The sequence below is a fragment of the Echiichthys vipera genome, assembly GCF_963691815.1.
Source record: "Echiichthys vipera genome assembly, chromosome: 10".
NCBI lineage: Eukaryota > Metazoa > Chordata > Actinopteri > Perciformes > Trachinidae > Echiichthys > Echiichthys vipera.
Window position 1 is genome coordinate 30875129 of NC_139835.1, and position 15808 is coordinate 30890936.

Sequence of the window (15808 nt, forward strand, 5' to 3'; positions counted from 1 at the left end):
ACCCGGGACACATATGTAAACAAACCACGCAGCCACCCGCTCAGCTTCACGCTTCAGATCACGTCTCCTTCTACGTTTGTACTTTTTAAAACATAAAAACATGTTTTATATTGTGAAAAAACGCCACGCTTTGAGATCTGGATCTTTCAAACAGCTCCCTGCTCATTTAGACTCACACTAAAAGCTCCACGCTCAACGTTTAAGGAGCGTTTTGAACAGACAGAAGCTGAATGTGACATTTGTTCAGCTCTTCTTCTCAACGCTTCAGGTGAAGACGACTCTCACGCACACAAAACAAACCCTCTCGTGACTCTGGCTCACAACAACATCATCCGACAGGGTGCAGAAATACAGAGTTTAAACAGCGTTCAGACGTCGGTGTTATAAATGAAGCTTTGAACTGTTCGGTGCAGCCCTACACATAAATACACAAAACCTTAGCAGAGCCTTTAAAAATACATAATTTACTAAAGTGGTGGGTTGCACCTCGGTACAAGAAATCCTCTACTCTTCCTGAGGGAAGGGACACACACACACACACACACACCTTCATTATTACCATCATTTCTTCTGCAGCCAGCTGACAAAGGCGGCGGTGGAGCGGTGAAGTCCCTGTGGACTTCAGGGCGATGTCACTTCACTCGTGAGGTGAATGGGACACATGCACACGGGGACAGAGTCGGGCCTCGGGCGCATTCTCCCCGTCTCCTCTTGGAAGGGGACGCGTTAGGCCACCGCACACGTTACACACATCTCCGCGGGGCCCAGAGTTATGATGACATTCAGGCTCGGTACAGCACCCCCGAGCGTCCTCCCAGACCGCGAGGTATGCAAATGGAGGGTAATTCATTGTATCCACAGCGGAGCGGATCAGCTCTACAGTGGTGTGTGTGTTATGGGACAATATCCACTGTTAAATCCACAGCGAGTCCAAATATTGAGCACAGGTGGCCCATTGATGCACTCGGCCAACATAAACTCCCATTTCTGCCTCCGTTAAATAAGCAGGTGAGAGGCTCTGAGGGTCGCTCGCTCATCCGTCTGTGACTGGAGCGTCGCTACCGTGCCAAGAGCGGGTCACCTTCAGGTCTTAGGCCCATTTCTGCTCTACGTTAGAGACGCACACGGATACGGACGCAGCCTTCTGTGCGTCCTCTGCGTACATTTCCTCCGTATTTCTGTCCGTATCCTGAAAGCTGACGGATGCGTACAGATACGGACCAAACGCTGCAGTACCACCTGAAATCATGGGGGCAGAGTCGGGCACGGGACACTAAAAAGAGGCGTGAATATCAGGAGCGAGCGAGTCATTGAAGCCCCAACAGACGTCCTGAAACACTGAAAGTGACGCAGGATCGTTATCTCCTCTGTCGTCACCAAGTTTGTTGTTGTCAAGAACTTTTGGATCGGAGCGACGCCCTCTAGAGGATGTTTTGCTCAACGTCCATTTCAACGTAAAGGGGAATAAAGCATGAAGGCAGTGACGTTTAGAATGTAAGTCTCTCTTTACGCACGAAATGGGAGCAGAAATGAGCCTTTAGTTGGTGCTGTTTCCAAATGGATGTGGCAAACCATTTACCCAGGGGCCAAACATGGCTACCGTGACCTGGTTGAGAGACTCTGCGTGGGGAGACGTGTGCAGCAGCCGGGGTAACAGAGGGGTGGAGAGTATCCATTACATTTTGGAAGGTTTTTCCTATTTGCAAAAGAGTTGGAGATTTCCTAATGGCATTTAACTGTGCATATTTCGATCCAAAGTATTTTTATTGCACTTTCACATTCATTTAAACAGAGCACTGGTAGCTTTGCTTCCACTTTGTGCTTCATTCCTGCTAATTAACACATCTTTGCATCAAAACAAGGCTCCTCTTCACCTGGATTAAGCGTCTCCTCGAAGCAGAAGACAGAGGAAACTCCCCAAAGGGAACGAGCTCTTCTCCTCCTGCTGCAGAAATATTCTTCACCTACTCTAAAACATCTTTCACAGACTGCCGCTGCTGCTGCTGCATGACAGCTCCCCAAACATGAAGCCCAAACACCTGGGTCGCCCCCTGGTGGCTGGCTGTTGGTTTAGGAAGCGCCTGACGTGATTTGCAGCAGTTTTCTATGAGCGCAGCATTTCAAACGCAAATATCACAGTTCATCATGCTCGTTTAATTGCAGGGAGCCCACATCTTGACAGAAATGAGTACCCGAGCCGCCCCAACCACCACGACATTGGATGCCGTGTCGTTGTAGTCGCATGTACTGAAATTAGCATTTGCTGCTGTCACCAAGTATTAACTGCAGTGCAGTTTAGAGCTGCGAGGAAAAACAAAGGCCGTCCCCTGCTGTGAGACACACAGGCGCACGTACAACTTTTTTTCCGAGGATGAACTAGAAAAGGAGCACGGCCCTAAAGGCACAGGAAGTCTCTGCGTGTGCGAGTCAAACTACGGTGCCCCTGACCTCGCCTGTCCCGTATCCAACCTCTCTTTCTCTCCTCCCTCACAGATTTACTCCCCTTGCTCTTCTTGGTCCTAAACATGTCTATTTACTGTCTCCCACTCTCAGCCCGTCCTGTGGTTTCTGTGCCCCGGGACACGGCAGCACGACAGCCAGGATCAATGCGACAGGAAGACAGATGTGCGCAACACGCTCAAGTGGGTGACAGGCTTTTTGTTCTCTGTCGGTGCTCTAAAAATACAAGCAGGGGACTGAATCTCCCTGATGCACAGTCGACTGATGCGTGTGCGTTAAGACACGACCACAGGGTGGATCCTGGTTTCCATAGGGCCACACACCTACGTGACTCCAGGGGACACACACACACACACAGCACTGGATCTCAAGGCAGGGACACAACGGGTCGACTGTTGCGTCGCCTGACGTCGTCTGTGTCGCGTCCCATAAGGGCGCACTCACACTGTCCAACCGTACCGTGCCCCAGCATGTTTCATGGCTAAAGTCTGGTTCCTTTGACCAGTGTGAGTGCAACCGTACCACGTCTAGGAGCGGCACGCTTGCCGTCCACGGCCCGTTTGGGAGAGGTGGGCTTTTGTAAAGCATGTTTGCACATGTACGAGCACGAGCGTGCGCATGTGTACGAGCACGAGGCCTACGGTGGTTCTGAGCACCAAATAGTGCCACCGGTGCAGGACACACCACAAAAACTAGGGGAAGCGGCCGACCGTCGGCTTGGTGCGCCCGTGCCTTAACCCTGGAGAACACACACGTGCACGCTCACGTCTCTGCATGGTCCAGGGCGTGGGGCTGACTGCGGTGTCATCGTTTGCTTGGGTTTCCCTCCAGTTAATCTCTTTTAGGAACAAAAACCACCAATTGGTGGCTGCGGCAGCTCTCCACACACACGCACACACACACACATGCAGAGAGAAAGCTGCAGGTCAGCTGATAAAAGGCCGCCCTCTTCTTCTGCAAACTGTAAATCACAGACGATCTGTCCATCAGCATGAGCGGGGCTGGGATTCAGGGAACCAAGTGTGTTTGTGTGCTCCTCACATTCAAAATGGTCGACGGAGCGGGATCTCTGGGTCCACGGCTGCGTTTGAGTGAGAGAGACAGAAACCGCTTGTGACTGTGAGGGTAGGAAAGGGTACACACCTTTTTCAGGCTTGCCTAAACATGTCATGTGCAGCGCCGGTCTTATCGCCCTGTCGGAGAGTCAACCATCTCTGTGACACACACACACACACACACACACACACACACAGACACACACAGGAGTCCCATAACCAGTCGGCCCGCTCTGACTGAGTGACTCCGTCTGTCGAGCTTCTGGTTCACACGTGTGTAACGCCCAGAGAAGTGCTTCACCCGAGAGCAGCCGTTTGTGGATGACACAGTGAGGTGTTCACGCGGAGGTCCAGACGCCTTTGTCTCCGGTGAACATCACAACACGGTGACTGTCTCACTCGGCGGTCGCGGCCTCGGCTTCTTTGGAGCGAGTGGAAAGCCCCGGGTGTGGTGCAGGTGCTGCAGCCATGAAGCAGAACAAAGCTGAAGGAGTATAAAGACTAACCAGAGCAAGCGCGGGGTGATATGATCATCCGGATAGTGAGAATCCACCACAATAAACGTATCGGGGGTGTTTTTATTAATCGTGACCTGCGATGAAAGCGGTTTCCGTCCCGTCTCTGCGCCATTTTAACCCGTTTGGGTTGTTGCTCATCCCAGGAGCTGCGTGGGAACATGTGCTTCAGATGTCACAACACTGTACGTGGCTGCAGACGATTATAATTATATGGATAAATGTTAATGATTAGCTCTGTCACTTCTACAGCAGGGTTATAAAAGCAGGGGCACAGCAGCAACCGCAGCATAATTCACCCGTCACGTCCTGGAACACAAACTATCGCTCTGACGGGAGTTTACACAAGTCTTATGCTTCAGTTACATGTTTGTTTATATGACAATATTTTACCATTTATACACATTTTACAAACTCACATTCAAATTTGTATAAAAGCACACGGCACATAGTCATTATTGAGTCTTCATCATCTAAGGGTGCACTCACACTGTGCCTCTGTCCCGTGCCCGAGCACGTGTCACGGCTAAAGTCTGGTTCCTTTGACCAGTGTGAGTGCAACCGTACCACGTCTAGGAGCGGCACGCTTGCCGTCCACGGCCCGTTTGGGAGAGGTGGGCTTTAGTAAAGCACGTTTGCACGTGTACGAGTACCAGCGTGCACACGTGTACGAGCACGAGCCCTACGGCGGTTCTGAGGTCATTTCCTGTGCGCCTGTTGGGACGTAGAAAAAAGAAGGAGGGACCATGCGCGGACATTTAAAACAATGGCGGTGAAAGGTTCACGTTGGTGTGATGCGGAGGTGGAGTGTTTACAGCAGATTTGGTCGATGAAAAGATTCAAAAACAGTCGACAAGACGCACAAAAACTCAGAGGTCTACGGAAAGATCTGGAAACAAAGCCACGCATCGCCATGACGTCATCAATGCGTGTGACGTGTTACGGCGTGATGACGTATAGGCAGCAAGAAGCATTCTCCGAGGCCCAGGTAGTGTGAGTACAAACGGGCCTGGAGGGGGGGACAAGGACCCTAAAGCACGGGGCACGGGACGGAGGCACAGTGGGAGGGCGCCCTGAAATTAGATCTTATTGTGCTGTAAACCAGTCCTTCCAGGTCGCCAACCAGCAGTTCAAGATTAGAGCTGCATCTCTAATGTGGATGCCTGATTATTGTCTGTGAGCAACGTGACGATACATTCAAGGTGAGGCCAGACACAAAATTGAGGATTTTTACTGAATTCAACGTTCAACAGGAGGATCGGATCGGTACCAGGGATCGGTCGATACGCTCAGATCAGGTAACGTGTCTGACTGGATCGGTGCATCTCTACTCCCAATTCACCATGAACAGGTTTACTATTAAGTGGTGAATAAAGACACGTGTTTACCCAAACAGGTTTCAAAGACAAATAGAAAATGAATTAGAGATATTTATAAATATATTTACCGTAACAACAAACAACAACAAACTCCACCGACACGTTTCCTCAAACCGAACTCTCCAGACTGATCAGGGAGGTGACGTTCTGTTTGACATGCAAAACTAAACATGGAGGCGTTCACCAGCACAGCTACGCATTCACTTCCTGTCTCTAACATCTCAGTCACTACGGCAACCGCCCTCCTTAAACCGTAGCAGCGGCGCTCGGTGAAGCGGCGTTAACAACGGGCTGCTTTCTGCTCAGACGCTGAATCATCCGTGTCCTGCTGTCGTGGTCGAACACTTCGAGTTCACAGTGACACTTTCACCTTTTTGGCTCCTTTTTAAAGTGTGAAATGATCCCAAAATGATTCTCCGCCTTTTTCACGGATGCAGCGGCGTGCATCCGCAAAAACGCTCCGCGTGGAACGACGATCCCTGCGCTCAACAGGCCACAGGACGCTCCAGAGAGGAATCAAACGCAGCATCGAGGCAGAGATGATGTTTTGTAATCGAGTTCCTTCAGTAACTGTCTCAGGCCGAACTCCTTCACTCTCTACTGTGTGAACTCCTGATGTGTTTGTGTCATTTTGCATCCGGCGGAGACGCCAAAGTCTGCTGCGAGCAACCAAACGGATGCTTAACGACAGCGTCAGGGCGACAAATGAGAACCACAAAGCTCCGTGTTCGCCAGCAGATTAAAAATCCAATCACTTCTCAAACCTCCGTACGAGACATTCGCATCAAACCTCCTCCTCGCTTCATCACCACGGGGGAATATTCAGGGTCTTACCCCGCGAGGGAAGGACTCGACCTGGAGTTGTGCGTGCGAAAACACACACGAGGCGCCGCTCTGGCCCCCGTAGCCCTGCAGAGAATCTGACTCCTGCATGAGACCTTCAGTCACTAACGCCGAACAGATGTGCGGCGTGCATGACTCATGACGGTCTGGTGCCCTGCCCTTTAATCTGTGCAGCAAGTCGCCACCAGGTCAAAGTGCTGACACACACACACGCACACACTCACTCTCTCTCTCTCTCTCACACACACACACACACACACACACACACACACACTCTCTCTCTCTCTCTCTCTCTCTCTCTCTCTCTCTCTCTCTCTCTCACACACACACACACACACACACACACACACACACACACAGGATCTTATCTTAATGTTGGAATAAAACTGGGACTACTGTTATCACGTCCATAACAGTGATGCAGTCATCTCTATGACCGTGGCACACGTTTATTTCTCTTTTTGTGGATTAAATAAAAGCTTTAAGTTGCTTTTCACTAATGGATGACGTGTAATGATCAAAGTGTTCTGGTTATGACGTATGAAAATATGAAGTTTGGTCACAAATGTTTGTGTAAACGAGATGAGACGATCCTAAACGTGTGTCAAATGAGGTCAAATCCAAAAAGCACACATCTGTATGAACATCTGTCTGTTTAAATGCAATAATACACATAATTTAAATCAGTCTGGGGTAACGTCTATTTATATTATTATAGTGTAACCAAGGGGTGAAAGGTAGGTAAACAAACCACCATTAAGGACTCTCAGTTATAATGATAATGAATGACTGTAGAATAAAAAAGTTATAGTTATAAACAATTAAAAAATTATAATAATAATAATGAATTAAATATGTTTCTTTCTCAATAAAATACATTGTTTCCCAGATGGAAAAATAAGATTAAAATGATGTAATGTGACGTGATTTAACACTAATCTGCATAAAAATCACAAAAAAAAGCTGCATTTTCTTTTAAATTTAATAAAACTTTATGATTCACTGCCAAACATTTAAAAACGTGTAAAATTGCACTGAAACATAACACTAATAAACAATGATCTGGCCATTTGACATCACTTAACCACTCATTTACATGAATAAACTTAAATAAACACCATCCTGACGCAGAAACAAAACATTTGTCACATGTGTATCAGCTGCATGTGAGTGTTGCACGCGTGCATGTCATGTAATAAACCCACAGATTAATAATCTGTGCACACAAATTATAATAAATCAGGATTTAAAGAGGATCTAATGGTTAAAACAGTGCAATAACAAATGAATCAGTGCAGCACTCACTTGCCGATGACCTCGCACAGCTCGTACACATCTTCAAAGAGGATGTCGTCGTCCGCCATAGTCCGACCCCGGCGGCTGGGGGAGAATCACCCCCAAAATATGCGTCCCAAAGCGGATGGTGCTCCCAGTCAGACCCGGGGGAGGGAGGAGGGGGGGGCGGAGGCCACGAGCAGCTGACCGTTTGACAGAAATCACGGACACGACACCACCGCCCGCCTCGCACCGTCCTCAGCCGGTAAAGAGTTCCGGAGAACGGGCTCTAAATTCCAGTTGTTGCCTCCCCTCCACTCCCCTCCCCGCCCCCCCTACCCCAAAAAGAGAGCTGCGTCGCGGTGGGTGAATCGGACGGACCCGGTGCATCAGGCTCCGGTTACAGTACCGATCCAGGTGCTCCTCACTTCCCGGTTACACTTTGGTGTTTTCAGGGGATGCCCACACACACACTCACACACTCAAACACACACTACAATCCTCCCGTCGGGCGGGTTCGAGTCTCCAGAAGCTCCGCTCTCCCCGGCTCTTCCTCCTCGGCTCCTCGGTAACACTTTCCAGACGCTGCTCCGTGTGTTTCCCCCCCGCCGCTGACGCCCGTGTGCCCGCCTGCCTCGGACGTTCAGCTCCGCGGAGCTTCCAGAGAAACAAAGCTCCGCCCACACGGAAGGTTATGAAACTGCTCCGTTGGCCTCCATTTTGGCGCCAAACCGTTACCCAGGAGTCTATTTGAGGCCTATAGGCTTTGAGCCAAGATGGCGGAGCGGCGCCGCCATAACGGCTCCTCTAAAACCGCAGTTTCCTTCGGACTTTTCCAGCGGAGAGAAAAGAGTTCAACCCGGAAGAGAGGAGGAGTGTGAGCGAAGAAGGACACGAATATGAACTTATTCCACTTCAGAAGCTTTATTTCTTTATTTATGAAATAAATTAATAATTTTTTTATATGTATTTATTTATATTTTTAACTGTTTTGAAATAAATACATTATTTTTTATATTTATTTATTTATTTAATCATAGTTTTCTACTCTTTTATCTATTTATTCATGAAATAAATAAATTGTTTTTTAATATTTATATTTTTTATATTTTTATATTTTTTAACTGTTTTAAATATTTATTTAAAAAATACATATATTTTTTATATCAATTTATTTATATTTTTATATATTTTTTTACTATTTTCTTTATATTTTCTTTATTTATTTATTTAGGTTTCTTTCAGTGCCCAAGTCCGATTTAGAGAGCAACTAAAACATGACCTACGACCAATCACAGCAACTAAAACATGACCTACGACCAATCACAGCAACTAAAACATGACCTATAACCAATCAGAACAACTAAAACATGACCTATAACCAATCAGAGCAACTAAAACATGACCTATAACCAATCAGAGCAACTAAAACATGACCTATAACCAATCAGAGCAACTAAAACATGACCTATAACCAATCAGAACAACTAAAACATGACCTATAACCAATCAGAGCAACTAAAACATGACCTACGACCAATCACAGCAACTAAAACATGACCTACGACCAATCACAGCAACTAAAACATGACCTATAACCAATCAGAACAACTAAAACATGACCTATAACCAATCACACCAACTAAAACCTGACCTATAACCAATCAGAGCAACTAAAACATGACCTATAACCAATCAGAGCAACTAAAACATAACTTATAACCAATCACAGCAGCTGAAACATGACCTACAACCAATCAGAGCAACTAAAACATGACCTATAACCAATCACAGCAACTAAAACATGACCTACAACCAATCAGAGCAACTGAAACATGACCTATAACCAATCAGAGCAACTAAAACATGACCTATAACCAATCAGACCAACTAAAACATGGCCTATAACCAATCAGAGCAACTAAAACATGACCTATAACCAATCAGACCAACTAAAACATGGCCTATAACCAATCAGAGCAACTAAAACATGACCTACAACCAATCACACCAACTAAAACATGACCTATAACCAATCACAGCAACTAAAACATGACCTATAACCAATCACAGCAACTAAAACATGACTTATAACCAATCAGAGCAACTAAACATGACCTACAACCAATCAGACCAACTAAAACATGACCTATAACCAATCAGAGCAACTAAAACATGACCTATAACCAATCAGAGCAACTAAAACATGACCTACAACCAATCACACCAACTAAAACATGACCTATAACCAATGACACCAACTAAAACATGACCTATAACCAATCAGACCAACTAAAACATGACCTATAACCAATCACAGCAACTGAAACATGGCCTATAACCAATCAGACCAACTAAAACATGACCTGTAACCAATCAAAGCAACTAAAACATGACCTATAACCAATCACACCAACTAAAACATGACCTACAACCAATCACACCAACTAAAACATGACCTATAACCAATCAGAGCAACTAAAACATGACCTATAACCAATCAGAGCATCTAAAACATGACCTACAACCAATCAGAGCAACTAAGACATGACCTGTAACCAATCAGACCAACTAAAACATGGCCTTTAACCAATCAGAGCAACTAAACATGACCTATAACCAATCAGATCAACTAAAACATGACCTACAACCAATCACACCAACTTAAACATGACCTGTAACCAATCAGAGCAGCTGAAACGAACCCGGTGCTCATTCCTTTTTGAAACAAACAGCACAAATACACTAAAATGGGTCAGAGCAAAGGAAACATGAGCTCAGCAGATCCGTCTGGTTCCTAGGGCAGGATATAAGGTCCCCCATCAGAACGGCATAAAACTGTAAATATTCTAAATATAGCATACACTTAAACCAATATAGATTTTTGTAGATGTCTAAAATCGCTTTAGCTGCGTCCCAGCGTGAAACAAAACATCAGAATCATCCCTTTAACTGTGAAGAGACCAAATCTACTACTGGAATAACTCAACATGCACCAAAATGTGTATGTTTTGGCAGGCTGGGGTTGTCTGCAGCGACAACTTTCACACCTCTATCGTTTACACTCGTCACACACTGTGCAGCTAAAACACATGTGAGCCCAACGTACAGACGAGTGCTGTCTCTTCGTGTCTCATAAGCTCCGCGGGCTAAATCCATTGCCAGCTGATTGCCTAATTAATGCCGGGTGAATAATTAAGCAGAACTAGTAAACCCAAGATGATGAGCTTGTTCTTTTATTCATAACTTTTCAACAAAAAAGGGATTTAATGGAATTAAATGAGCCCCGTAAGCAGCGACAGTAGGTGATGTTTTTACCCTTGGTGCACGGTTGCTTACGGCACGACAGTCTAATATTTGGGCCATCGGAGACGTAGAAATGTGCGCCCTCGCTCATCGTGTGAGGGACGTGTGAAGAGATGAGCAGCGGGCAATTCGGCTTAGGAATAAGAGAAACCAGGACATCAGAGAGAATCTTATCTCTGACCAACACACCCTTCTAGACTCAGCCAGTGGGGCCGTGTGTGTGTGTGTGTGTGTGTGTGTGTGTGTGTGTGTGTGTGTTTACACCCCCTATCCCCCTATCCTCAATCAGCAATATAGATGATGTGTTTGTTGAGTAGGGGCTGTGGCACAGAACACACACACACAGCTGTGTTTTTAATCTGTGCAACATTAAAAGATATGTAGACGCAGCAACGTGCATATTAAAGTAAAATCACCACATAGTCTTTTTTGGCACTAATATACATTAAGTTTTTTGGTGTATAAACTTTTAACGGAGAAATCCCGGAGAGTCGTTAACAGCCAGTTCCATGCAGTTTAATGGCGCCCTCCCACTGTGCCTCCGTCCCGTGCCCCGTGCTTTAGGGTCCTTGTCCCCCCTCCAGGCCCGTTTGTACTCACACTACCTGGGCCTCGGAGAATGCTTCTTGCTGCCTATACGTCATCACGCCGTAACACGTCACACGCATTGATGACGTCATGGCGATGCGTGGCTTTGTTTCCAGATCTTTCCGTAGACCTCAGAGTTTTTGTGCGTCTTGTCGACTGTTTTTGAATCTTTTCATCGACCAAATCTGCAGTAAACACTCCACCTCCGCATCACACCAACGTGAACCTTTCACCGCCATTGTTTGAAATGTCCGCGCATGGTCCCTCCTTCTTTTTTCTACGTCCCAACAGGCGCACAGGAAATGACCTCAGAACCGCCGTAGACCTCGTGCTCGTACACGTGCGCACGCTCGTGCTCGTACACGTGCAAACGTGCTTTACTAAAGCCCACCTCTCCCAAACGGGCTGTGGACGGCCAGCTGTCCGCAGTTATGTGTAGAGTGGTTGCACTCACACTGGTCAAACGCACTAGGCTTTAGCTGAAAAACCTGTTTTGGCCCGGTGCAGAAGGACAGTGTGAGTGCGCCCTAAAAACCTGATTATATTCAGGTTAAGGGCTCACTCCGGTTTCTCAAACACCATGGAAACACTTAACCCCAGGTAAAATCGGGGTTCTCATACCCCGGTTACCAGACCTAGAGAACTCCTTCAAGACCTGATTATTCATGTAAACAGTGGATTTCACGTCTGCAGATTCTTTCGTTTGTTATAACTCCCCCCACCACCACCACCACCACCACTCCGCGGCAGTGGCTTTGACCCGGAAATAGAATTAACCAGGAAGCAACGGAGCCGAAAAAAGTAACATCACTACCAAGAAGAGCCGTTTCTGTCGTAATTCTGTCCAAAAGTGAAGAAAGGCCGTATTCCAAACAGCTGTTTGTTGGTGGAGCGCCACCTGCTGTACCGGAGGAAGAGTTACTCCGTCATTTTCCCATTCAATGATACTCATTTGTTTCCCCAGTGATGTTGTTTTGGCAAATGCTGGTTTTCCTTGTTATTGTATTGCAAGAGCAGATATTGTAGTAACAATATCAGCATTTTGCAACACGCATTTTTACATTTGACATCATTTCTAAGCGATGATACACTCTAGCGCAAATTGGAAATGATCTTTAACTGATAAAACAAACAGAAGTCGTACAGTTTGATACACTTTACCCGGTTGTCGCCTCTGTGGGAAAGTATTCGGCGGCTTCCCACAGTGAACTCCTACAGAAAGCCACAGACAGACGTGTGCTTCAGGGAGCAGGCAGTGTTTATGATGCACAGCGACAGAGCCTTTGACACCATGCGGTCTGCGTCATTACAGACACACTGTTTCAAGAGGTGTTAACACGTGTGTGGTTAGACAGACACGAGTACAGCAGGAGTCGTGAGTGCTGTACCACTGAACGTCCAAAGCACCAGAGCTCAGTGAAGAGTGTGAGTTTGACGGTGAGCGTAATGAAGCCGGCGTGTGGTGCAGACTGTGTGGTCTGTTTGATGTGGGAGGAGGATGAGCGCAGACTGACGACGTCTTCAGAGCTCCTGTGATCTCGTGGGAGTCCTCAGCTACCCCGCAGCGTCTGCTGAAGGGCGGCGTGATCTCCTTCATTCCCGCTGACATTTGGTTTTCTTTTGCACGTCTGCATCTCCTCCTCTCCTCCTTTAGTCACTTTTCAAATTAGAAGACGCTCTGTTGATACTTACCAGAGTACATAAGTGTACTGACGGGTTTTTGTACACCTTTAAAGCATCAGGAGTGCGCTCCAGTGTTTTCCTTTGTGAGACTTCAGACTTATGCCGTGTTACTTTCCTTTTCCTCTGCTGGAGTTTAACATCCTCGTTCACTGTTCGTACAGAAACGTACAGAAATGAATGCTTTGTAATTACGGTAGAAGTTACGTCGGAGCAAAGAAGGGAATCAGGTGACGTAGTATCAGACAACCAAAATCCACGTAGAGAGGAGGGTCAGGTGGACTGGTGTTAATGTACTTGTACATAGATAGCGCCTTTCTAGTCATCTGACTACTTAAGGAGCTTCACAGTGTCTGTCACATTCACCCATACATTCACACTGATGGCAGTGGACGTCTACAGACCATCTAATCTAACCATTCACACACATTCACACACCCATGTGCAGCACGAGGAGCAATTCAGGGTTCAGTGTCTTGCCTAAGGACACTTCGACATGTGGACCGGGGGAGCTGGGGATCAAACTGCCGATCTTTCGAATGGAGGATGATCCACTCTCCCGCTAAGCCACAGCCGTCCGTGTCCCGGAAGAACTAAGACAAACCACCATCTTTTTTTATAGTTTTGAGCTTATAAAGCGCCCTTCTAGTCTTGACTACTCAGGCACCTTCACAGTGTTTGTCACATTCACACTGATGCAGTGGACATCTACAGACCATCTAATCTAACCATTCACACACATTTACACACCCATGTGCAGGCACTGTTTATGATAAATGACATCAGAACCGTCGTAGGCCTTGTGCTCGTGCTCGTACACGTGCGCACGCTCGTGCTCGTACACGTGCAAACGTGCTTTACTAAAGCCCGCCTCTCTCAGACGGGCCGCGGACGACCAGCTGGCCGCAGTTATGCGCGGAGCGGTTGCACTCACACTGGTCAAACGCACGAGGCTTTAGCCGAAAAAACGGTTTTGGCCCGGTGCGGAAGGACAGTGTGAGTGCGCCCCCAGTAAATATCTCTGCATATAAGTCTTTAAGTAAGACGTCAGACTGAGCTGAAAGAGGCTCTGCAGAGCCACTGAGACTCTGCATCACACACTTGATCTGTTTTTCACTGATGAGTCCAAAGGCAGCACTACAAACATGCAGGTGTAGTGTACTCGCTTCATGAACGACTGCATGTTCTCTGCGTATACACGTCTTTGAACGGCTCCGTCTCTGATGTGTGAGTCACTCCGTCCAGCCTGGAGAAGAAACACTGGTGCACATCACAGAGGCAGATCATGACAGTGCTGCTTAATGATACCCTCCGCTGCTTTCGGTTTCGGAGCATTAAGTCTCGCCTCTGGCTGAGTCTGAAGCGAGGCTTGTTCCATTTTTCAAGAGCAGAGTCGACTGAGCTTCCACACGAGGAGGCTTTGGGGAAAGCGTTGCCTGCAGAATGCATCATCCTTTTGCTGCAGGAGTCCTTCAGGGAGCTGTTTGTCTTGTTCCTGTAATACTCTGACACTAACCTACAGCCAAGGCTGGAAAAACACTGCACTGCAAATATTACAAGAAGGAGCACATAATCACAGTTAACTTCTCGCTTATTAGAAGCTTATTAGCATCATATTAGCAGCATATTGGCTCTTTATTGGTCATTATGAAGCAGTTCTTTTCTGCGTGACCATATTCTGCAACAACTGGGTCAAAAACATGAACAATAACAAGAGTTTTCCCTCAATAACATCCATATTACGTCTTATTCATAGTACGTAAGGAAGCTGTAATTAGAGTCGTAAAGTGCTTTGCTCAGTATGGGTCACATGAGAGGGTCCAGCAGCACAACAATGTAAAATATACTAAGAGCGTGATCACACTGTCCTTTTGGCCGCGGCCAAAACCGGTTTTTCAGCTAAAGTCTAGTACCTTTAAGTAGTGTGAGCGCACCCGCTCCGCGCTCAACTGGGGCCAGCTGGGCCGCCACGGCCCGCTTGAAAGAGGTGGGCTTTAGCGGAGCCGTTTGCACATGTACGAGCATGAGCGTGCGCACGTGTACGAGCACGAGCCCTACGGCAGTAGCGTTATGTGCGCCTGTTCGGACATGTAAATAGAAGGAGGGACCATGCACGGACATTTAACAACAACAACAATGGCGGTGAAAGGTTCACGTTGGTGTGATGTGGAGGTGGAGTGTTTACTGCAGATTTGGTCGATGAAAAGATTCAAAAACAGTCGACAAGACGCACAAAAACTCCGAGGTCTATGGAAAGATCTGGAAACAAAGCCACACACACGCGATCAATGCGTGTGACGTGTTACGGCTTGATGGCGTATGGACAGCAAGAAGCATTGGCCGAGGCCCAGGTAGTGTGAGTACAAACGGGGCTGGGGCGCGGGGAGGAGAGGGACCCTAAAGTCCGGGTTGTGGTCCGGGAGGACAGTGTGAGTACGCCCTAAGTTATTTTTGTGATAAGTTTGGTTTTAATTAGTTATTTGGTTATTTGATGCTATAAAAACAGGGTGAAACGTCGTGAGTGACAGCAGTGATTGATTCGTGATTGGTTGGGTGGGTGTAGGGGCGGGACTTCTCTACTGGCTCCAAAATCAGGTATCTGAGATAATTTTGGCTTCACTTTTGTAGAGTTGGAAAAATGGAGATGTGTCGGCCATCCTTTCCTTATGACTACATTATAGTGGGTTATAAAGCATCACACCAACGT

At 47.0% G+C, this 15808-nt stretch overlaps 1 protein-coding gene and 1 long non-coding RNA gene across 8 annotated transcripts in view; one reads left to right on the forward strand and one right to left on the reverse strand.

Annotated features, from left to right (window-relative positions):
* caska (calcium/calmodulin-dependent serine protein kinase a) overlaps positions 1-8142 on the reverse strand; it is a 125079-nt gene extending 116937 nt beyond the window's left edge. For all 7 annotated transcript variants that reach the window (XM_083921789.1, XM_083921787.1, XM_083921785.1 and 4 more), the window contains exon 1: positions 7558-8142. In XM_083921789.1, the coding sequence (XP_083777915.1) occupies positions 7558-7616 (59 nt within the window). In that variant the 5' untranslated portion in view covers positions 7617-8142. The remainder of the gene's footprint in view (positions 1-7557) is intronic.
* The window catches only part of LOC310952953, a 403897-nt gene that overhangs the window by 17991 nt on the left and 370098 nt on the right, over positions 1-15808 (forward strand). The gene's annotated exons all lie outside the window — the stretch shown is intronic.